General features: G+C 31.7%; 1 protein-coding gene across 2 annotated transcripts in view; it reads right to left on the bottom strand.

Annotated features, from left to right (window-relative positions):
- LOC100160365 (probable serine/threonine-protein kinase nek3) overlaps positions 1-20,079 on the bottom strand; it is a 244,102-nt gene that overhangs the window by 6,925 nt on the left and 217,098 nt on the right. For both annotated transcript variants that reach the window (XM_016803426.2, XM_001943815.5), the window contains exons 3-11: positions 6,582-6,683; positions 6,390-6,518; positions 5,576-5,726; positions 5,322-5,497; positions 5,052-5,260; positions 4,304-4,454; positions 2,429-2,591; positions 597-798; positions 174-307 (exon numbers count right to left, since the gene is read on the bottom strand). In XM_016803426.2, coding sequence (XP_016658915.1) covers positions 174-307; positions 597-798; positions 2,429-2,591; positions 4,304-4,454; positions 5,052-5,260; positions 5,322-5,497; positions 5,576-5,726; positions 6,390-6,518; positions 6,582-6,683 — 1,417 coding nt within the window. The remainder of the gene's footprint in view (positions 1-173; positions 308-596; positions 799-2,428; positions 2,592-4,303; positions 4,455-5,051; positions 5,261-5,321; positions 5,498-5,575; positions 5,727-6,389; positions 6,519-6,581; positions 6,684-20,079) is intronic.

Genomic DNA, 20,079 nt, shown 5'->3' with positions numbered 1-20,079 from the left:
TAAATATCGATATGTTATTGCATTATATTTTAATCGACAATATTATAGCCAATAAATATATATATATGTTTATACTTTACAACCCCTTTACGAATATTTATATGAGCATGGTGCTTATAGAATATTACAATATCAAAACGACGATATATATATGCAAAATTAATATAAATTACTTGGATTTTTTATGAACGGCCACGGGCGACGGAGGCGTATCGTAATTGCCGTAGGGGTTAACTTCCAACGAGGACTTGATGTTCCGCGGCGTATCGTAGTACTCATCTTGTATGGATGAGTATGGTTTATTCAACTGTAAAAATAAACGCATCATTATTAAAACGTGAAAATAATTCTAGACCAATACCGATAGATTGTTATGTTTTATTTGACAGAAAATTTAAAACAAAAATGGAGTTTCGACGCGAAAATGTCACAAACAGACCCGTTAACCTCTAACAGTAACTTGTTAAGCTTTTTTTTACCGTTTGAGATGTTTCTTTAAAAACTATGCTGTTCGATGAAGTTATCGTTCATAGAATAACTTTTGAACGAAAATTATAAAGACATAAAATGTGATTTATATTTGATCGATAACGTACTTTTGTGTTTGGACACAAAATCTTAGGAGTGTCATAATTATTGAGGTAGGATTGTCTAGATTTGTCCAATGTAGTGCACCGGCATACACATATCGTATCCTGCTGAGGTAGAGGCATTGGAGCCTTTTTCACTGGCGTACTCGTTTCTGGCTTTAGGTGTACTGGTTTCGGTGGTCTGTTCGGCGCACACGTTTCAGATTGACTGGAATTTGATAATAAATTATTATTCGTTTTGAATGGATCTCGATTTAAATTAGGAGTGTTCAATATTCAGAGTTATTTAAATGATTCAAATTATATTGATTAAGTATCTAGTAATATTATAGTATTGTACTATTGTAGATTTATCCACCTAAACTTACATATAAGAGGTATGTGGCCTACATATTATATATAATATTAAGCCATATATGAGAGCTAGGTATATAAAATATGCAGTGTTGGGTAGTAACGTAACGAAAGTAACGCGTTACTTTGCTTGTAACGCGTTACGTAATTTCATTAGAATTACTTCCAAGTAACGAAAATGTAATAAGAATTACTTTTAAAAAGTAATTTCTATAGAATAACGCGTTACAGTTTCGAATTATTAAGTACCTACCTATCTATTGCGAATTGAAAAAAATATATGTATAATGCTGGTATTATTATGTTTACCAATCTAATTTCTATATATATTTAATTTTAACTCGTCACAATTCAGTTTTCAATGGTTTTGATATTTGAAATATCTAATTGCCCCGTAAATCACGAGAACAGTTAATTAAATTTATTATTCCTTTAAATAGGTTTCCTATGAATATAAGCTGTGTGGAAGACTAAATTTTAAATGATCCTATTAACTATACAGGTTTTATAAAGAATTTGCTTGTTCAATTTGCCTGCAGAAGATTATTGCTAAGAAATTTAAAAAAAAAATTTATTTTTGTAACGAGAAAGTAATGAGTTGTATTTCTATTTGAAAAGTAAAGTAATTTCATTACAATTTTATTTAAGTAACGAGTAAAGTAACTTAATTACATTTATCTCTTAGTAACGAGTAAAGTAACTTAATTAATTTTTAAAAGTAACTTACCCAACACTGAAAATATGAAAGGCATCCCTCCACTTATTTAAATAAGTTTAAATAAATTTAAGCCACTTCAGCCACTGAGTAGGTATACCTACCTATATTTTTGTGTGTGACCAGTACCGTAAATTTTTATACTCCACCCGAATTCACAGTTCAGCATTTAGTAAATTAATTTGTTTAATGAAATTGATTTTAAATCCGTGTAGGTATTCACGCACAATATATTGATATTTATGGACATAAGTAATTGTTAATTAATAAAATATTTAAAATAAGTGCGAGCTTAGGAATTTAATAAAACTATATTTCAAACAAAATAAATTGTTTGAATTTTTAACAGTGTTACTGTTACAATAATTTAAACAATATAAAATTAAAAAAATGTATTTTATATAATTAATTATATTTTATTTTTTTTAAATTAACTAATTATTAATTTTTATTTGTGGTTATGGGTGTTTCGCCATTAGTTAAAATTAAAAAATTGCTAGCCACAATTTGCACAATTACAATCAGGGAACCCAAAAAAAGTGTTTTAATCATACATTTCTATAGTCTTAAACAAATCCAAAAACATTTAAAATAAATATTTGAAATAAAATTTGACGTGGGCATACAAGTTGTTTATAACATATAAAAATCCTAGACTTACCGCACGAATTGTAGGTATATGTGTAAAACAATAATGTTATTAATGTTCTATAGAACTTATATAAAATAATATATATCCTACTACTTAAACTTGTATATATGTACTTACATTTTGTTGATTTTGTCAGTCATGGAGCCGCATACTTTTCTAGGTACAGAATATTCGGTACCACATACAGAGCTGCATCCGGCACTTCCGCCACTGCTGCTACTCTGCGACGACATATATCCGCAGCACTGGTGCCCGTTATTCATTTCTGGTATGTAATTCACTGAACAAAACAAATACAAATTATAGTAAATCATTTTAGATTAAGAGCTTAAAAACTGCACTTATAGTCAATGTAATGTCTTGCATTGGTATAAATGTAAGATGTAATATAAATATATAATACATAAAAGTAAATATCTTCAATTTTTTTTTTTTGAATCTATAAGAGTATTGAAACGTTTTACTTTTACTGTTTATTGTCAGGTAACAATACTCCGATCCGAAAAGACACGATTGTATTGTTTTTAACTACGAAGTATTTAAGCGTCAATAGAAATGAATGTTTTCTCTATCTATTAAATTTACAATTCAATCATTTTGTTCATCAATCAACCTACATAATGTCTGTATTATAAATTACGTTTTCCTCTTGGACGATTACGCGTACGCGTATTAAATTTTGTAAATTCAAATCTAGAAGCGGCATCTCAGATTATTCCTTTGCTCAGTAAAATATTTAAATGAACAATAATGAAGTCCAAGGCGAAGGATTTTATTGTTATCGATGGACCGTATAATTAATATAATTATATTGTATTCATTACAAATTTGATTGGAAACGATCAAACGATCGACACAATAATACGATTTATATTGCATCAAGTTTATACATTTTATGAATTAGTAAGTATTGTTCTGTAATTAATTATTTTTGCAATTCTGCATGCATGTATACAAATACATGTATTTTTGTGCCAAATGAATACATAGAGGTAGGTAATAAATAATAATACCGATCGTTCAATATTTGAAATAAAAATCATATATATATATGTACATAATATTGTATACCTACCTACTACAGCATGTTTATGCTATAGTATATGAAAACAGAATCGCGTGTTGGACTTTACGCCGTTGTTATAAAATATATAAGAGGGAGAACGTTTTAAATTTTCAGGAAGAACGCAGCAAATGTGTTGAGACATTGCCAAGAAGGTTACGAATTCAGAAAATCTCAACGGTACACTTAGGTAACACGCGGATACGTATAAATTTGGCCTTGCAATAATCTTTACATGACATAATATGTTTGATACCTTTATTCGAATATTGCAATTTCTTCTATTCCATGTATGTGGTATACATTTTTTTTATTTTGTAATCTCGACTTATGTGTTGTATAATTGAATGTTACGGTGACGTTTAATACAATAGTAATAGATTATAATTATGGAGTAGTAAGGGATCTACTTGGTATTAAAGAGGGCTAAAGTTGTTACTTGATTGTTAATAAATAGTAACAATTAACGCTTGGTTCTTATGTTAAATTTATTTTTCGTTCTTAAAATATTCAATCATTATTGTTTTTAATTATTTTTCCTATTAATTGTTTATAATAATATGTATACAATGTAGATATAGGGCATACGCAAAGGTACCAACTATACAAAATGTATTAATGGTATGTTCGCCGAGATTGGCGAGATTACAAGTATTATAATATGACTATTGTGTTGTAGTGTCTTTCATAAACTGTATAATATATTTTGTAGTTCGGTGTATAGTGTATACATAATTTATACTTCAAGATAATTACAATTTTTTTCTTGCTTACCAAAATATTGCTTAAGAAACTGAAAATATATTTATGCGATGTGGTTCTTTTGGACTCTGAATGTAATATTTATCATTTACCATAGGTTTTGGTTATAAAGTATTGATTTAGTACCTAGGTAAGTGTTAGGAATAATTTTGTATGAATAAACTTACGCGACGATACATTGTTGTCCATAGTCCACGCTGGATTAAAGCCCATGCTTCCAGGGGTATTAGCCATGGTCGAAGAACGAGACAAAGCTCCAAGTTTGCTTATACAGCTGGCACATCGTTCCAAAGCTGTTTCTGGGGTCCATGTGCATTCCTATTGTTTTAAATCAAATACAATCTATATTATAATATTTGTATCATACTATTATATACCCAAAAATAAAATCTTTGCTTCAGCATTTGTAACTCGTTTACCATGTATTTAATGGGTTGTAGAATTATTTAAAAGATAAATTAAAATAATTACATGATGAAATATTGTTTAAGCTTTGATTTTATGTACGTTTATTAAGTACCTAGGTACATCGCGAGAGATAAAATAAAGTTTTAAATGAATGTGCGTAAATACTAAGTCTATCTATCTTAATATATTAATGTAATATATGTTTACCGATCAATATTTTATCTATATGATCTAAAAATTATATATCAAATACTTAATACATACATATATTATAATTAAAAACATATCATGTTATAAATTATAGTTTTGTTTTTTATATATATGAACGATATTTTTTTGTTAGTTTTTCATCGTAAAATTATATGTATTAACATTAAGAATGAATATCAGTAAGTGCCTTCTCAAAGTTAAAATGCTCTACTTATTACACCTACCTACTATAAGATCGTTTAATACAAATCATAAATCACTGGTTCATATTATGTTGTATGTCACTTAATAATTCACCTGTAAGTTTTGATCTTGATAATCTCCAACAGACGCTGTGTCCCCAAAGTCCGAATTATCTAGTCGACTTTCGTTAGATGGCCAACACATGTTGTCTTCACTACTTCTGTCGTGAGAATGTTGATTGAACGAACTTTGATCAGCACCGTACTCGGAAGCTCTCGAATCTAAGCGAGACAAGAGACCTCTTCTGGACGGACTTTCTAAAACTGTATTTAATAGCAGGTGTTATAGGCTGTCGTTAAGCAATATTAGGACTTTTGTTCTTACCCGACATATTTCTAGAGAGAGCCCTTTTTCTGGTAGCCAGCTTGCTTTCTGCTGCTAAGTTCATGCATCTAGTTATGTCGTCTCCCTGGTCGGTAAAACACACAAATAAGCCCTCACCTTTGCCACACCTTGAACCACCCTCGTAGCAAAACCGGTTTTCAATAACTCCATATTTTCTATGAGAATATATGCGTTACGTTATCAAAACTGAAATACGATAAATCACGTTAAACATTGATAAAAACTATATATACCTCAAGTGTCGAAGTTCCCAAACACCAGCTAATCTTGGGGGTACTCCAGTCGTCATCGAGAACCTTAAGTCTTGTATGTGTAATCTGGCAGGTCCTGCGGATATTTTTGACTTGGGAGGACAGGATGATATTTGAATCAAAAACTGTTGGTCTGAAATGCCAATATTAAAATGATTGTTATTCAAAATTCCATTTCGTGTTCGATAAACTAACAATCGTAAATGTACGGTCTTTCATATCTCTGTATGAGGTGTATTTTTTTACACACATGTTATTAGGTGCGGTAAACCATTTTTACATCCTCATACTTCTGTCTACTTTCTTTTTATTTTGGGTCATTTCCTTTATCCGCGTCCCTTTTTTTCTTCCTTGTTATCTTTACAGTGGATTGCACAATAAACCTCTTTAAATTCTCTATGCATTATTATTATTATTTGCAGACTGTGTACAACCTTCATTACTCAGAACATTTCCAACTCGCACGTAATCTCTACATTATGCACCCCTATAAGGTGAAAAAAAAACAATAAGAAAGAATGTCTTACTATTTAAACATCCAACAATGGTTATAAACTTGCTTAGATATATTTATAATAAACTTTTAGTTATAACTTATAAGTTATAAAATAGTTATAAAATATCTGATACCACTAACCACATAATTTGATCGATTTTTTGTATAGTAGGTGCCTAACTAACAGGTTATAAGTGTCCCGACGGAGAAAATAGAATTGCCGTCAGTTTATATTTGAATACAAATATATCGTTTTAAGGTAATTTTTTTAACATTCTAATAACATAAATATTTTCTCACCGTCTCCCAGGTTTGAAGATATCTTAACTTGCCACTGTATCAGTCTTTCTCGGGTATCGAACGCTAGTACAACAGTGACGTCTTGGCAAATAATAGCTATCGTGTTGGATTCTTTGTCCAGCGTAAATCCTGAGAATGACATTTCGATTATAATATATTTGTTTACATAAATTTCTCGAAAAAATATCTCACCAGATTCTACTCCTAAGAAGTGTTGCAAAGATAACGAAGCCTTCGTCTGACCGTGTTTGTACCGGTCTTTACTGTCCCTGTATAGTTGCAAATGTAGGCAATCTGAAAATATACAAATTCAAGTTTTTAAATTCAACCATACAAGGTATTTATATTTATTTATATTTATTATTTATATATATGTGTAATGTATGAATTTGTTATTTTGAACATGATGTAAACCCTTTTTTACATGCATTTGTTAGTAACAACCACTGAGCTGTCTATCTATTATAGATTATCTTTTATAGGAAAGTGTAATTGTTTAAAAAAAAAAAATCAGTGTGAACTGTTCACAAAACACATGACCACAACCGTAATAACTCTGTAACAACAGCAGCAATATAACAACAAGAACAACAATAACAACAACAGTTAAACTTTCACACCAAAACAATTATTAGATATTTGAAGTGAAAAAGTCACGAATCTAGAATATATATATTCGTATTTTGTATATGTATAGACGGCAAGTGATTTTATATGTAGAGGCCGAGGATCAAGGGGCGTAATCGGCGACGGTGACAAAGTTCCCGTCTGTATGCGCGACTCGTCCCCAGCGAAATTAAAAGTTAAATGTTTCCGGGGACACGAGCTGCAGAGATTGCCTTCTGCCGTGCCGAGTTTTCGTGTCACACCCCCTAACACATACACGCAGACGTTCGTCGAACTCCAATCGATGGATTATGAATCCGCGTAAAATGTTTTTGCGTGCACCCCCGCAGATGGTGCATTTCGTTTTGGTGAAGTTTTTTCTTCCTCCTGTCCACCATACACCTCTCTATCGTCGAACACCGGGAAAAGGAAAAAAAATAGGGGAACCCAGGTGTTTTAAAGGAAATCACTTCCATTTACACCGAAAAATGTTTCAAAGGCACACCGTGGGGATGAATGGGCTCGGATCTGACGAGCGTTTCCTCAGAAAAGGGACAGTTAAACGCGGCGGCGACGTGTATTTTAGTAGAGAGACGGAGTGGTGTGAGGAATAAGGGAGCGTGACAGATTTGTGGCCATGTTAAAATGCTTCCTCGTCGAGTATTTATCGGAAAATGTTCTATTGGTATAGAGCCAAAACTGCCCGAGGACGCCACAAAAGTTTGTCCTCGGAAAATGATGTTCGGTGGCGGCTGGTGGTGAAATATTTACTTTCGCGTACGCAAATAATTTATATAATATGTTTATGGTGAAAAAACATGGCGTGGAAATTATTTTTATTCATGAGGAATATTGAATTCACCTCCATATTATATGTTTCGTTCTTAAAAATATTGATATTATATTCAAACATTTATTTTTATTTCGGGAAGTCATTGACGTTCTAATTATTATTTTAAGGGTTTAAGGTATAAATTATGCAATTTTGAAATATAAACTCAATCATCTATTCGTTGATTGAATTGATTTCTTAAGCTACTAGTAATACATTATTGCAAATTTTCAAATATCAATTTATGAAGTTATTATTGCAAAAGTTAAATATGTGTGTATATAAATTATATTATGTATTATTTTATTAATTTTAGTAAATACGTATTAATATTAAATTCAATTTAGATGCGAAATTTAATTCAAAACTTTGTCATTAGTTAAAGCGGATTGAAAACTGTTGCTTTGCCAAAACTACTATTCAAACATTTAAGTGCTGTTTTAGGGATTCATAAAGCTTATTTGAGAATTATATAATTTTGATAATAACTATAATTGTTAGCTTATGAAAAACAATAGAAAATAATATTATTTTGATATTTATTGGGTATAAAAACCAATTGTATAAAACCGAGAATGGAAATATTTAATCGTTTAGATACAGTAGGTACTTATTGATAATTTTTAATCAGATAATTAATATTATGTAAGGTGTAACAGCTTAATGTTTTTTAAAGTAATATTACGTAGGTATAGGTACATATTATTATGCACACATAATCTCGTTAGTTTGACAAATATTTGATTTGATCGCCAATAATCTATAATTTGTATATTTAGTTGTTTAAGTTCGATGAAACTATGAAAAACTGTAGCTTGATGACAGAACAAAAAAACGTACATAATATATCGAAGCCGTGTAACCGAAAAGTTTCCAATATTGGAGGTAAACATTGTAATTCCCTCGCGTGTTGCATTTCCTTGGTTTTTGATGACATAAAATCGTGTCGAACAATCGTTAAAGAACAACCGAAACGATATTATAGTAATTACATTTACTGCGCATATATTATATTATAACTGCATATTATCCCTATGCGTGTACAAGTTTAATATGTCTAAAATAATATATTTTGTTTAATTTTTAATTTCTAGTACGGCGCGACATTTGAAATAATGGTAATAAGTAATAACTAATAATGATGAAAAAAATAACGATAAATAGTCTGATAATTATTACAATTCCGTGATGAGACCATCGAGGTGCGTATTATTGTTCAAGTATAATAATATTCAAAAAAACCGAAAAGGTCACACGGCCCGCGTTTACCCGGACAACTATTACACATAATATGGGTTCCATTTTTATTTTCGTATACATAATTGAACAATACTAATGCGCATTAGCTTAGCTAATACGGAATAAATAATGTATGCAAAGAACGACGGCCGTGCTCAAATATATTAATTTACGATTGAAATGTGCGAGGTCGGCTTTTTCGAGTTTCCAGGTTAAATGTAGGTTTTGATATAATATGTATTATGTACAAGTACACACTACAGATATTATAACAATGTTTTACGTTTTTTCGACGTTGAAAAAAAAAACTATCCGTCAGTATACTATGGAATACGATTTTTTGACGTAATAACTCGATATTGCGTCAAATTGATAAAAATGCGAACGAATTAAAAAAATGAAAATGAAAATTTACCTCAACGTTTCGTATAATAACATTAATAATCGGTACTTTGCGTACCTACGTTTATACACTTTACACGTCATAATCGTATGTACCTAAAAATATAATATTATATATCACATAATATATTATATTAACGACGGCGACGCAGTTATTCTTAAATTGGATCGTCGTAGCTGCAGCAGTGTATATAATACGAGGGCCATAACGTCCAGATACTGCACAAAGTACCGCAATAAAGGTTTTTTCTCCATCGTCCCCTTTACCCGACCAACGCAAATTATTGTCCTGACGGTTTGCGTCGTACACGACACGGTGTATGACACGCAATTTTTCGTACACCCGGAACCGACTATATTATACGATATAATATTTCAGGCTTGTCGGGGCCCGGGAGGGGAATATCTTCCGTTACAATACACCCCGCCAATTTATACGATTTATTGGCCAATCATAATTTATAAGCAGTGACATATAGATTGTATGTATAGGTAAAGAGACCACCACACGTCTACATGCCCTCCTTACACATATTCCATTATTATTATTATTATTAATATAGTTAGGGGTTTGAATTTGAAATATTAAAAAATTGAAAATTTCACGCTTCACCAAAATATTTCGTAGATTGATATAATGAACAATATATTAATTTTTTACACAAATATATTATGTATCCTGATATTATAGATGATGAGTATTTATAAGTGATTAATGATTCACATATATGATATAGGAAACATTGATAATGAATGGTTTATAACAAGGTGGATATATATCAATATATTATATAATATTATTGTATAAATATTCCACTTGGTTTATAATCGACGATAATATCTGGGGTACGAGAATTACCTTGTTACAACTTGACAATATTATCAATCGAGTCTAAATTTCATAAAATTTTTAAATCCCAGTTAATAATTATAATTGCACATCGTGAGCGCCGTGCAGGACGTGTCGGGAGGGGTTGGTGTGAACTACGACGAGCCGCGAATAATAATATATTATTATCAAGTACGACGCCTCGTAATATAGGCGTACTAATATTCATCAGTCAAACGGTTACGATATTTACGCTCACGAATGGTTACGACACACTATGTACAGGAGATTTAGATGATTCGTAAATTATTTATAGACACACCCCGGACGGCCGTGTTGATTTAATTTTTTCCGTCTTCTGCAAGTGATTTTATAATCGTTACATGTTGTGGTAATGTGATTATATATCTAGTGGCGTCACGACGTATAGATTTAGATACAGGTGCACTATAATACCAATCACTTACCTATATAGGTAAACGTTGCTCTGGCATTGAAGTAGGTATAAAATTAAAATGTGCAGTATATTACTAACAAGTAATGATATATTGATATTGTATTCCATAACGTTTAAACTTTAATCACCTAACATATAATTACGTACCTATATAATATAATATAATATAGTCTTTTGATACCCTTTTCAGTATTTCGTGAAAGCTATGTTGTATTAGTAATAACCTTAAACCTTTGAAAAAACTTTTCATTTTCTCGGTAGTAGGTATAAGGTACGACTCTTGTTATTTAGTATAATTTCATTGTACCTATCAATTAAATCATTTATTTTTCCTTGAAAACAATAAATTAAAATTCGTTGTTATAATAACGTATTATATTACATTATTTAAATTATGCTTTTATTTTGCTGTTCATTTTCAATTTACAATCGACTTGAAATTTTCTTCTTTTTTCTTACGTCTAGTTAATTGAAGTATATATTTATGTTTTTTTTTTTGAATCGAGAACGATTTCATGCATAGTTAGATCGACGCACCGGGTTGTATTGTAATATACGAATTCAATTTGCACGGGGAGGTAACGACGGTGCCTCCGAGGAATAAGAAATGGAATTGGTTTCGTGACGGGGAAAAAAACAATGCGATGAGTAACTTGCAGGGGTCGAATCGTCATCGTCGCCAGAATCATCGCCAAATTCCGACAAAAATGTCATGGGATCACAAATCTTAATGACTTCAGCGTTCTGACGTCTTTGGTTTTAGGACAAATTGAATTCTGTCATCATCATCATCATCCTTCTCCAAATTGCTTTACCGTTTATAATCGAGTATTTAAATTAGACGGTCGTCTGTTGTTTGCCTTTCTCTTTGTCTGACAGCGTTATCAATTATTATTACCATTATTATTATTGTTATTATAATCATCATTATCATGATATTGCGTTCACGATATTTGAGGGTGTTTATATTGTGTATTATAGTGCTGAGGTAGGCTATAACTAATGACTAACCTGTGACATCTTGAAATATTTATAAATAGTAGTTATATCTAGTGATACTGCAATTATATATATTATTGTGAAAATTGTAATTTGACTTAAGTTTTATTTTTAAATATGTGTAATATAACATTTTTATTACTTAATGAGGTTATGGTAATGTTGTTTATTATTAAACTAACGCTCCAGATCGTGTATTTAGATTACGATATCTATATAGCTACATTATTTTGGATATAACAGTTACTGTGTTTGTATGAATATATATTGTTGTGTGTTATGTAGATTGAACATGGAAATTAATCGATAAATTATGTTAATATTGAATTGCAGTGGCAAGTATAAAAAGTGCAAGAAATAATATACACCACGAGATAAACTACATCAGCCAGTCGTCTGTGTCAAAGGTATGTACAAAAAAGGTTTTGCGGTGAACGTAATTATTCAGCATTTTTTTACTACCTAGTCTATATATTCAAACAAAACTTGATTAAATAAAATAATTTTTATTCTCGAATATTATTGGCTTTTGCTAAATTTTACAATGCCTTTGAAAAATTTATATTTTTTTACCGAGTTATTCTTTCCACCCATAGAAAAATATATTTAAAATGATTTCCAAATCAATAAGAATGTAGTCTTGCATATTTAGTTCCTGTTTGTTTATTTAGGTAATTTATTCATAAAAAAAACAATAAGTTAAATGTAAAATAATTTTAATTATTATTATTAAATTATAATTATTACTTTGTAATCAATATAATATATATAATAATATTATCATTACCCATACAGTTCCAAAATGCTTACAACTGTACATACATATAGTTGACTGATGCTTGCATAAACAATTTATTACATTTAATGGTTCACTATTTAATGGCTCTCTTGTTTAGGAGACCATTAGCTCACTATTGATTTATTAAATGTTTTGTGTAATCCGGCATGAGACAGTTCTTTTAATTAGATGATTTCTATTTGCAAAAAAAAATATGATTTTGGTAAAATTCAATTTTGTAATTAATTTAAATATTGCAATATTTGAATATTTCCCTTATAATACTTTATAATAGTTATAGTCATAGTAGTATTACTAATAGTTTTTTTTATAACTACGTAGAAATTGAAGAAAGCATCGAGAAAGCTAAATCGAATTAATTTATTGAGTATAAATTGTAGCTATATGGCTTTATTTAGCAGTGAATAACTATTTCTTCTTCAGCTATCTTTCGAAGCGATCAAAATGAAACATTGGATACGTGTCTATAAATTAAGCTCGACAGAAAGAAAATCCAACTGGGAGATTTACGATGAACGTTCGTAATATGACGATATGGTTATTGAAAGACATACGATTGCTGGAAGGAAAACTTATAAATTCGTACATATATGAATTAAAAAAAAAGCAGGTAAGTGGATGTCGCTCTGCTGTACAGTAGATTACAAGGGGGTCATTGTATAATGGTTGTATTAGATTTGAATTCAATGATATAATATCATCGTATAAGAAAAACTATTCTAAGCGGAGACGGTTTGTCAGTCTGGATATTTTATATTTTGTTATTATTTATTTTACCATGTAAGTTGAATTAATATTAAAATATGATAATTTTTTATTCGTTTCTATGGTGATAAACAAAGCGTTACAAATTAAAATCCCATTTTTAGCGTTTTTTTGTAATTTTCCGGTGGTTTTTCCCGTGGCATTAAATAACTATTAAGAAAATCGAAAAATGACCTCTTTAAAGTACCATCTTGATCCAATTTGCTAAAAGATAAGGTACTATATGTTGAAATCGAAACACTCCTTCTGGAAGAAATGTTGTATACAGAATATAAAAAGAAAAAGAAAAGGAAAAAAAAAATAAACACCATTGTAAAAACAATAGCTCCCTCGCTCCGCTCAGAATCTAAAAAAGGAGTAAAAAGGTATAGGTATAGGTTGGTTCTCACGCTGGAATCAAAAAAGACTATATTATAATATACATATGTTTAGTAAACTCATTTGATATGATTTAAAAACTCAGGACCTATTGTCAATATTGTTATTTTACTGATTATAATTTAATGAATAATGATTCATGATTATATAAATCACAAATTAACCTGTACTCAAAACATGCGTGGTATTACTTAATATAATTTGATTTTTTCGAAAACCATTTATCTAACACCCGTTGCAAGCGTTTGGTCTGTCAAAACGTTTCGGCTGGAAACACCCGGTGTACGTATAGGTATATACGAAAACACGGCTATTTCCGGTGTCAAAAACAGACGGTTTCCAAAAGTTTGAGCACGCGCGTCCAAAAACGATTTCGAAAAATGCAAGACCTTTTTCTTCTCACGCGCGGACACAGTTCATGTTACACCACCTTGCATTAAACGCGGTTAGGAAAGGTAGTTACGGTCGCGGTCGTTCTTACGGAAACGTGTTAGGCGTACGTATATGTCGTTGTATACATAAACGTGATAATTTATATAATATAATATCATAACGGCAATAATATCCCAAAACGTGACTTTTGCGAGCACGTGGCAAGCGGAGCAGATGACGTTTAGCCAGTCAACCCCGTGGGATATAATTGTTAAATATACTTTATTGAAACCTCCACGGTGGATTTTTAATTAACACGGTCAATTTACCGGGAGACCGTAAAATAATTCTCAAACCGTCTGAAAGTTTTATACACCATCACACTCACGACTCACTGGTTGTAGTTATAAGCCAATCGAGAAAATAAACGGTTTACGGAACAACACAATATATTAGACGGTAAAATAATTAAATAATGTATATAATCGTTGGGTATACGCGGACGGAATGCATTGCGAATTATTGAATTTTTGTCAAATGGCTACTTAAAATACAGTTCGATGACAGAAATCCAAACGGGAATTTTCACTTATATTATACAAACTTCCGACATTTAATTAAATTTCGAGATATTTTATAAAGTGTCGTGATTAATACACTTCATTACATATATATCATAGCTTAAGTACCTAATACCATATTATGGTAGATATACGCGAGGACGGCATACCTATACGATCCCAATCGGTCCAAGGGCCAACACTACTACTTACAATTGATTGTGCATTGTTAATAAATTTAGTTTAGAAAGATACTCCCAGATTTACATTTTGATAATCAAATATAGGATCATCATTGTGTTGCAGATGCATATTATGAATCATTTGAAAGTAGACGTACTTATGTGGCTGTAAAGTATATTTTTACGCAGTTTTCGAATAATTTGCATAATACCTATTTATCGTAATTTATCATTCTTCAAAGAAATGTGACCATTACATTTATTTCGAACTATTTTAAAAAAAAATCATTATAAATATATTTATATTTATGTGAAACTAAAAACAAATAAATAATGTGGTTGAAAGAATGTTAGGTACATAAATCACGGCAGTATAAACAATAAACACCTTATGTAAGAATATAAAACATCCGATTTTATGGAATAAAATGGTCACCATTTATAACTTTATAGCTAAGCTATAATGGTACAATATTAATAAAATGATGATAATATTTTTAAAAACTGGCACTCGATGATGAGATGACGATTGTGGCGACTTTATAATTACATTTTAGCGAACCGACAAGATTATAATATTGCAAAGTAGTATATAGTAGGTATAGCTATATTGAAGCTAATGGCTTTTTTTTATGTAAATATCACTTAATTAATTTCGAATTTTTTAAATTACTATTTCCCTCTTAAGTAAATTGATTGTGTGAAACGCGGTGTATTGCGTCGGCACTAAATTTCGGTAGAACGTGTCACACCGTTTTCTCCGATGCAGCGTGTTTATTTTCTCAAAAAAAAATACACGATGTTTTACAAACACATAACTATACCGTATTACCATTCTATACGTCTAGGTAGTGTACACACACTCGTAGGTATATAGTAATAAGCTCGAACCAAATCGTCGTTACCCTCGAGGATGACGATCGCGGTGAGCGTAGTTTATATATATATTATATTTTATCCGCACAAAGACTGCGTTTTTAGGCCGATATTATTGTACAACTTTTCGAGAAGTAATGACAACTACGACATAACGTGTATATATAATACATATATATATATTATATATACGAATGTTATATTAGAAGCGGTTGGTTCTTGTAAAACGCGCAAAATGAAATACCTACCTATCTTTAGTCCTTTTCATTGACACCTCCGTGTGCACAGCCCCTCGGCTGCGCCACACTCGTAATAATAATAATAATAATAATAATAAATACGCACGTCGGTGCGATGATGGTGGCGGCGAATGGTATAGGTGGTAGTCGGGGTGGCGGTGCATAAAGTGTATATATAACACACAAAGAATATTGTGCTGTATACGCGAAGGGGGTAGTCGAAATCGAAAGTAAACAAAACGGAGAAAAAGAAACGTAAAAATTCGTTTCGCCGACAAATACCTACAATATAATAATATTATATAACTTACCTATATATATATATATATATAAATATAAATTACGTGCTCGTGTCAATATTAAACGAACGTAATAAATAATAAATAATAAATAATAATAATATATAATATTTTTGAGTTGCTGCAGGGCGACGGCGGTATTCAGAAATAATAATATATTATAATAAGGCCGGTACCTCATCCACCTGATATTATTATTATTTTTTGTTATTACGATCGCGATTTTTATTGCAAGCTCCCCCCTCCCCCACGCGGAATATTTCGTGACAACAATAACAGTCGCACGGTTTGGGAATATAAAAATAAAAAGAATAATCGATTGCCGCCCGCGTTGCAGCGTTATAATATTAATCGTGGGTACTTTTTCGTTTTTAATCCCGCCGTTCCGGCACTGCAAGTCGCGGTTGCCAAAGCCCTCGGGGGACGAGTGGATACACTGTGGGTGGACGCGCTCGTTTCCCCCCTTCGTAGCGGTACGATATCTTATATACATAAAAGGACCGGCCAAAGGCTCCTCCAGGCGTTTTGTCCCTTTTCGCCCAGACCGTACGCCTCCTTTTTTTCGTTTCAAAGGGCGCTCGTAGCTATTTTCCGTCCGTCGTCGCGAGTTAAATCGTATTACCGGCCGCCATACACATACCGACCATACATAATAAAAGCGCACGCGCGTGTGTGTGTGTGTGTGTGTGTGTGTGTGTGTGGGTGCCTACGTCCCCGTGAGCGAACTGAAGATATTATAGAAGTATTTTACATCCATTTCCCGAGGTTTTCCTCCGCCCTTGTCGCATATGTATACTAAACCATTTTTTCACATTGTAAAAATATTATAATAATTATATCTAGGGTTCACAGAGAATTTTGTGAAGTTTATTTTCAGGAACTATTTTACGAAATATATGATTTTTGCGAAAAGCAGTAAATGTAGAAAATATATTTATATTGCAACTAAAAATCACTCCCGCACTAGCTGTGGTGCTACACAAAATATAATATAATACGATGTAGGTACTCTTAGGTACACTATTACAAATTACAAGACACAATTTATCTGCGCGATACAATAATAGGTACGTACAGAATATATATATTTTTTTAAATTAAATATATATATTTTTTTTTATTGATAAAAAATATTTTTTATTCAAACTTTCCATCGTCAATACTCGTATGTTATCCCACATTCTTCCCCTTTCGCGGATGTGAACCACAAACACACTGTATGATAATATACCTTTATAGACTACGACTGCAGTATGTTATTCAGACAAAATTATAATATTATAATTTATAATAGTTTATAAATATTATATCCTAGTGTACACGTGTATTGATTTTATTGGCTGTCGGCGGTCACATGACAAATGAAATGGTCTGTAGGGGCTTCGTGATAATCATTTTTCATTGGTACACGTCAAAAACCACCGCCGCAAACGGTTATTCCCCGGTCTTGTGTAAAATATGTATATAACTTACTTGTTTTCCCAGGCGAAACGCGAATAATAAATAAGTAAACCTTGTCAGTTGTATTGCTAGCCACCCGACGATTGTTGTAAATAAAACAAATATCGAAACAAAAAATGAATTATTATTGTTTTTCTTTCTTTTCTTTCATCGTAGTTTTTTTTCTTTACCATCTTTTTTTTAGCGTACGCGACGAGATTTTGTCAACATTTTTTTTTCATTGTTTCTGCAAAGCCACGACGACGACTACATGGCGTGTGTTTTCTTAAATAAAGCCAAACCGAATTATTTGTCACGTTTTCGAACAAACACTGTATAAGTATATTATTCTGCGTGCGCTTTTTCATCGCATTATATATCATTATTATTATTACTGTACGCGAAATGCAATGTTCTAATTTCCGAATTCGTTTTACACACTTCCCACTTCCCAACAAATGAAAAGCAGCACAAATATAGAACCGAATTCGTTTCTATTATATTCAAATGCATGTTCTTTCCTATTAAAATTGTAATTTGTAAGTCATTACCAATTCGGTTTCTTCGAATATTTTAGTATACTTAATTCAGTGCACAGATGCTTAAATGTGTATACTGTGTTATGCACGTTATAATGAGACCTCATATTGCGCATTGAACTAAGTATTTTACATTTTTACAAGTATTATCTCATGAGTGAACTTGAGCCATCTGCCATCATATACTTGATATTATTATATTCGTCGGATGAAAAACCACTTAGGTTTCCAATACATTTGAATGTAGTTTTTCATTTGCACTATAACAGTCGAGCAAAATTCTTGAGGGTAATTGGGGAGATCGTCAATTTCACATTATTATTAAATCAACGGGAGATCTATATAATAATAATATGATATTATTATCGATCGTTAAGGAAAACTCGACGTTTGTTGTCTCGGAAAGGTTATAGTGTTGTAATAGGACAAGCGTCTTATCAAAACTATAAACTAAATCGTTACGGCACCCCTCTTTATTATTATATTATCCACGTCTTGAATTCTGCAGTATTCAATCGTTTGTGGTGTGTATTCCCCGCATTTTGCGGTTACAGCCATACACAATTGTGGTGTAGAAGATTTGACTATGGGTGTAATATAATAGCTGTCTCACCTATAACTAGACGACCTGGGATTGCGTTGCCCCGGCTTTATTAACTCTGCACGAAACTGTTGTTCAAACGGTGCGTGCATTAGCGTCATTTCAATGCGTTTTACTTTGAAATATGCGCGTTCTTATTATATAATATTATTATATTTGCGTTGTATATAGGTATTTTATAAAAAAAAAAACTTCAAATTTAGTAACGAAATATCAATAACACTGTATTAACACATAATACGTCATACTATGCACGTACGACGACGATGACGTCTATTACGTCTATTACACCTATTACGCCTGTTATAATAATTTAATATTGGTAAAGACGTACAGCACCCATTCAAATGCATTATTATCATTATTATTAAACAGGTGTTTTGTCGAATCGACGAGACAATGACATGACAACGTATATGGCACCATATTACAGAACTCCATCTGGCCAAGCGGTCAGAGGACATGTCCACGTGCACGTGGCCGGAATGATCAACCGTGCAGGTCCGTTGGGGACTGTGGGTGGTTGCGACCGACAGTTATGTTTATAAAATATTTTTTCCGGTGTGTTAATCGGTGTGTACGCGACTTTTGGGAATACAAACGACAAAAGTTTATGACCCAAATGTGTATAAAAAATAAATGAGTCGAAGGGAAAAAAAATAAAGAAATCTTAAATTTATATACTTTATCATCGAGAGCAGTACGTATTTAGGTAGGTAGACGGTAAATAAAATATGAATTGTGGCACCGGCCATCGCCGTTACGACCCTCGGTGATGGTATTTTACGGCGTACGATAACGTTTGAATGTAAATCGAGCTAATTTTCTTCGGTAGACCTAACCCTCTATTCGCGTTCCCGATGTCCGAATGCACACTGCGTTACTATTTGTCGTCTCTCGTAATGCGTATAATATTATTTATAATAACTAGCAAGTCGATTTCCGGGCCACGGGGTGCAATAATTACGAGGGACCGATAAAGTCGATCGTATATACTTTAGTCGTCTACGTCGTCCCCTACGTTAATATGACCTTTATGATATTTCGGGAGATCGACTTGCTCACATATATTTTATATATATATATATATGTATTTATTTATTTATTTATTTGTGTGTGTGTGTATGACGTTATATTGTATTAACGGTGCATCAGGTGGAAAAGGCAAGAATGGAAGAATGGGGAGAAAAAGAAAGAAACGTATTATATTATGTTATACTGAGGGGAACGCATTTTCCGCAAAAGCTTATACTCAAACAATAACTATATGAATTAT

Source organism: Acyrthosiphon pisum, chromosome A1 (genome assembly GCF_005508785.2).
Source record: "Acyrthosiphon pisum isolate AL4f chromosome A1, pea_aphid_22Mar2018_4r6ur, whole genome shotgun sequence".
In the NCBI taxonomy this organism is placed as follows: domain Eukaryota; kingdom Metazoa; phylum Arthropoda; class Insecta; order Hemiptera; family Aphididae; genus Acyrthosiphon; species Acyrthosiphon pisum.
Note: the sequence above shows the minus strand (reverse complement) of the source record. Positions and strands in the feature narration are given on the sequence as shown.